The 4,514-nt window shown below is 45.6% G+C and overlaps 1 protein-coding gene across 1 annotated transcript; it reads right to left on the bottom strand.

Moving 5' to 3' along the window:
* Nucleotides 1–1,330: 1,330 nt before the first annotated feature.
* LOC139786083 (uncharacterized) lies at nt 1,331–2,305 on the bottom strand. Its single transcript, XM_071725243.1, has 3 exons — nt 2,225–2,305; nt 1,895–2,112; nt 1,331–1,802 (listed from the first exon to the last, which is right to left on the bottom strand). The coding sequence occupies exons 1-3, from the start codon at nt 2,303–2,305 to the stop codon at nt 1,331–1,333; spliced, it is 771 nt and encodes a 256-aa protein (XP_071581344.1).
* Between the last annotated feature and the right edge of the window lie 2,209 nt (nt 2,306–4,514).

The following is a 4,514-nucleotide window of genomic DNA, read 5'->3' as shown; positions in this document are numbered from 1 at the left end:
TTATTCATTAATTTATATACATTTTTTTCGAACTCATTTTTGGCCTGTGTTCTAAATTTTGTATTGAGTTCTATTGTAAGCGCTGAGCCACGCAGATTGAGCGAATTGCAATACGCGATGTATTTTTTTGACGCGAAGGCCGTGGTGCGTGCACTGCTGTAGATTGCGATAATGAATAACGTAACGCTCCTTATCGTTCACCGTGGCGATAAGTTTGTCTTGTCGTTTGCCGGGCGGTTTATCGCGCATCGGACAGAACGGTAGGTCAGTGTGCGCGTCGTGTTTATCCTGCGGATACTCTAGATCGACCTCGAGAATATAGCTCGAAGGCGAATCCAAAGCGATCGCGTTATAGTTGAAATTCGAAACGTCTTCGACCCATCAAAACTCCGCGTAGGGCAATGGCCGACACATCGCCCAGCCGTACAAGTTGTTGACATCGAAGTACATTAGGTAAAACGACGATTTCGATGAATCGTACGACTGCATATACTTGTTGTTGGCCTGTTCGTATCTGCCGGAACATTGACTCAGACCGCCGCGAATACCACGTTCGATAAACATGACCATGTCAATGTCGGTCAGCAGTTCGAAATTGATACACGTATGTTTCAACATGGCGTCCCACGTAAAGCCTGGTAAAGTGTAGTAGTACGCGTGATCGAGTCCGTAACTCGCGACGCAGCTGTCGCGGAAATTTTCAAACACGTCGGCCAACAGCAAGACATCGGTTTTCAAGTATAGACCGCTGTATTCGCCCAGGGTTCGAACGGAGAATCGCTGCCATACGTTCGCGGCGTGCGCGTAATCGCTCTCGGATACGGTTTCACCGGTGAAGGAACTGTAAAATGAATCGCGCCGCGGTAAACACGTATCCTCCAGCTTTTCGACGCTGTCCACGTATTCGTATGGAAAGACACCTTTTCGCGTCAATAATTCGAAATCGTCGTCGGATAACGCGGAAAATTTGGAACGTATAATTTTTAATTTATCCTTATCCAGGAAGGATGCCAATTTTGCGAGACTCGCGCTCAGAAATTTGTATGAGTCGATGAATCTTAATTTTATGTCGTTTCGCGAATCTGATCTGTCGGCTGTGTCTTTCACATGCTTCGTGAATGAGATGTACTTTTTCTTTGTTATAGGCAGTACATCGATCGAGCCTTCGAACGCGGCAGCTATCTCCTTGATAATAAAGTGTGCGTCATAGCCCGATAGATTGTGAAAAATGACTGGTATGAAGTGAGAATCCTTATAATTCAGATTGCACGTCGAATGTGCTGGACCTCTATAACGCCCGGTCAGGTGGCAATGATCGCGTACACGATTATCATCCGGCGCGAACGGTTTTTTCGCAAATGTGACATTGCGCCGCGCTGGGAAATGTCTCACGCTTGTCTCGCGTTAGCTCTACCATGCACACAATGTCGGATAAGATGTTCTTTACGCGATGCGCCAATCCTTTGAGTTCCTCGGCGAACCACGCGACGCAGTCATTATCGCGACGAAATCGATACGCCGATAACGAGTCGTCGTACGAGCACTGTACGTAGTATGCTATACTACATACCCGATGATGTTGATAGGCGTATGACGCGTGTTCCGTCTCCGGTTGTGTCTTCTTCAGCACGCACTCCAGATCGGCATACACCACGAAGGGAAGTCGCTCTTTCCTGCTGTGGTTCTTGAAGCTCAGCCACTTGTTGTCCTCGCTCGGTAGTCTGATGGCGCATTTGTTTATCTTTCGACATTCCACAGTGTGAGACTGCAACTTGTCGCTCGAACTAAAGTAGTGAAGACATCTGCAAAAAGAAACACAATTATTATAAATTTTTTTATACACAAAATATAAATTTGTATATATATTTTATTTAATAGAAGTATAGGTACTTACCGATCACAAATGTATTTCCGACCAGCGTGCTTGCTCAATTGTGAGCTCACGAGGCGGGATAGATTCTTGATCCACGCAAAATGCCCTACATTGTTGTCCCGTGGGTCCTGCACGTACAGCAGATTCACGTGTTTCTTACTCGTGCGGTCGGTAAGCCGTATTGGAAGAACGTTCGACGTCTTCTGTCCACTCGCGCAAGTGCGTTGTACGACAGAGTTCTTTGTTATTTGTAGTTATACTCTTATTGGCACGTTTATCACCCGCCACAAACTCCCCGTTGAACGCGGTGTTCACTTTGACACAGTTATGTGTTTTTATAATGTCTCGCACTCGCTTGCACACTACGCTGCAGGCGTCTTCCAAAAACTGTCGCGGATCTATATGGTCTGTATTAATTACCGCGCCGGTCATTATCCACGATTTGAACGCTACATCGATTTCTCGCCATACGAGTTCTGTCGCGCGCGTGTCGCCACTGTTACCGGTGTCCGCATAATCACCACCGCTACGGATAAATTGTCTTTCCAATCGCGTCTTCGCATCCTCGAGTCGCGCGATTCTGGCAACCAACTTTTGCCTCCGCCCGATCGAGAGCCGCGGACGTTTGGCACGACAGCCTTCTTCGAGCTGCTCGACGAATTCCGCGCATTGCAGCGCTCATGTGAAAAATTCACCCAAGGTAGCGACTTGGTCGGACAGCTCCAATAGATCGCGTTTGGTTTGCTTGAATTGATCCATGTTTGATCACTTTCGCACCAGTTCTTTTATTATATCGCTTCACAGAGTCTCTCTTACAGAGCAACGTGCACGTGATAATGTTCTATCATAAAATAAACTGCAATACTTTTCGACCGATGTATCGCTCTCAAATCATACTACTGCGGCTCGACGCGCTTCATTCCTCGTTATATAGGGGAGACCGGGGCTAAAACGTCTACGGGGTAAATACGTCTAATCAAATATCTCGGAACCTGTATATTGTGCGAACTCGCTATTAACATTGTAAACGCTGCTTATAGTACCCATGTGACCAACGGAGTTTCGGCAGGTTACCTGCCGTGTTATGATTTTTACGAGGGCAAACGTGTTTTCGAAAGGTAAAAGTTACATTTTCTGCGCGTGGAAATTTTGTAATATCTGCAATAATATTTGCTCTCCAAATCTCGAGGTACGTGATTATAAAGAGTAATGCATGCTGAACACGAATCCAGTGTAGTTTTTTCATTATCGTTGATGTCTAATATTTCGTGGGCGATCAAACCTAAAACTTGTGTTTGGGGCTAATCGGTCAGTAAGCAGTCCGGGTGCATTTCCAAGGCATTTTCGGGCTCACTGCATATGGAATATGGATGAGACGGGAATTACAACCGTTCAGACACCGAATAGAGTCATCGGACGTCGAGGAGTGAAACAAGTCGGGCGAGTGACTTCTGCGGAAAGAGGAACCCTCGTAATTATTTTTTAATAATGTTTTGCATAAAAATTTTAAATAAATTTTTATATTTTTTTCTTAAAAAACAATTATTGCATGTATCCTATTATTTTTTAGGATTAGATGTACGTATATGTATTGAAAATGCAGTGCAGACTGTTATACCCCGGCATTTTTGAGATTTCAATTTTTCCACCGTTGTCGTTTTTGCTCTATACCGGTTAAACAAAGCGACGTAGACAAAAATTTCCTATATAAATTTTGTAGCTAAAGGTTCATTCTTTACAGTGGTATACCACATTTAACTACAATTATTTATTTTGTTGTTAAAAATCGGCACCGAAAAAAAACGGACTGTTTAGCCCCGGTCTCCCCTACCCTTTGCCCTCTCTCGCTCCAACTGATTTTTGAAAGATCTTTGTCTCGCGTACTGCGTAGATAGATTGTTTAGTCTACGCGATAACACCCTCTTTTCCTAGAAAAAATTTGTTTACGGCGCCCGCGAAACATGTCCCGACAGGTTCGATGCGTCATCGACTGTCCTTCGCTGTTTACTTTATAACTTTAATAACATAAAGAAAGCGGCTATAATTTCTTCGCGCGCATTTCCATTCAAGCCGTATATGCGACGTCCGCCAAAAATTCCAGCTGCATGATTTTACAATCAAATATCGCATACCGTAACATAGAAGCGAGGCGCCGATGTTCTAGCGGACGTCGGCGCTTGCCTTTGTAATGCGAGACGTTTTGCGACTATCATTATATTTTTATACACCGCTATTATAATTTTCTATGTGACGACTTCTCCGTTCTGCTGTCACCACGCGATCGTACGTATTGCTGACCACGTAATCGTCGTGATTACCTTCGCACGCTTTGTCGATTGTCATCGAAGGCTCATCGCGATCGTGATGGTCGCTTCGAGGGTCGATCCGTCATTTCTTCCTTTGTTTTTTTACGTACTGCGTAAATAGATTGTTTAGTCTACGCGAAAACCACCCCCTCTTTTCCCAGAAAAATGTTGTTTACGACGAACATGTTCCGACAGGTTCGACGCGTTATCGGGTCGATCATCGTCCCGAACGTACCATACCCCCTGCGAACGTACCCCCGCGGCGCGACGCGGACACCCCCACGGCGCGACGCGCACCCCCACGCGGCGCGACGCGCACCCCCACGCGGACCCGC

This window comes from Temnothorax nylanderi, unplaced genomic scaffold (genome assembly GCF_030848795.1).
Source record: "Temnothorax nylanderi isolate EJ_2023f unplaced genomic scaffold, tnyl_v1.0 TNYL_tig0952_pilon, whole genome shotgun sequence".
Classification (NCBI taxonomy): domain Eukaryota; kingdom Metazoa; phylum Arthropoda; class Insecta; order Hymenoptera; family Formicidae; genus Temnothorax; species Temnothorax nylanderi.
Note: the sequence above shows the minus strand (reverse complement) of the source record. Positions and strands in the feature narration are given on the sequence as shown.

What these genes read in the sequence shown, in the direction of transcription:
- LOC139786083 (XM_071725243.1), bottom strand. Translation starts at nt 2,305, where the DNA reads ATGACCGGCGCGGTAATTAATACAGACCATATAGATCCGCGACAGTTT. An exon ending in GCAGCGTAGTGTGCAAGCGA is followed by an intron (nt 2,113 to 2,224) that starts GTGCGAGACATT and finishes CAAATAACAAAG; the next exon opens with AACTCTGTCGTACAACGCAC. An exon ending in CGGAAATACATTTGTGATCG is followed by an intron (nt 1,803 to 1,894) that starts GTAAGTACCTAT and finishes TTCTTTTTGCAG; the next exon opens with ATGTCTTCACTACTTTAGTT.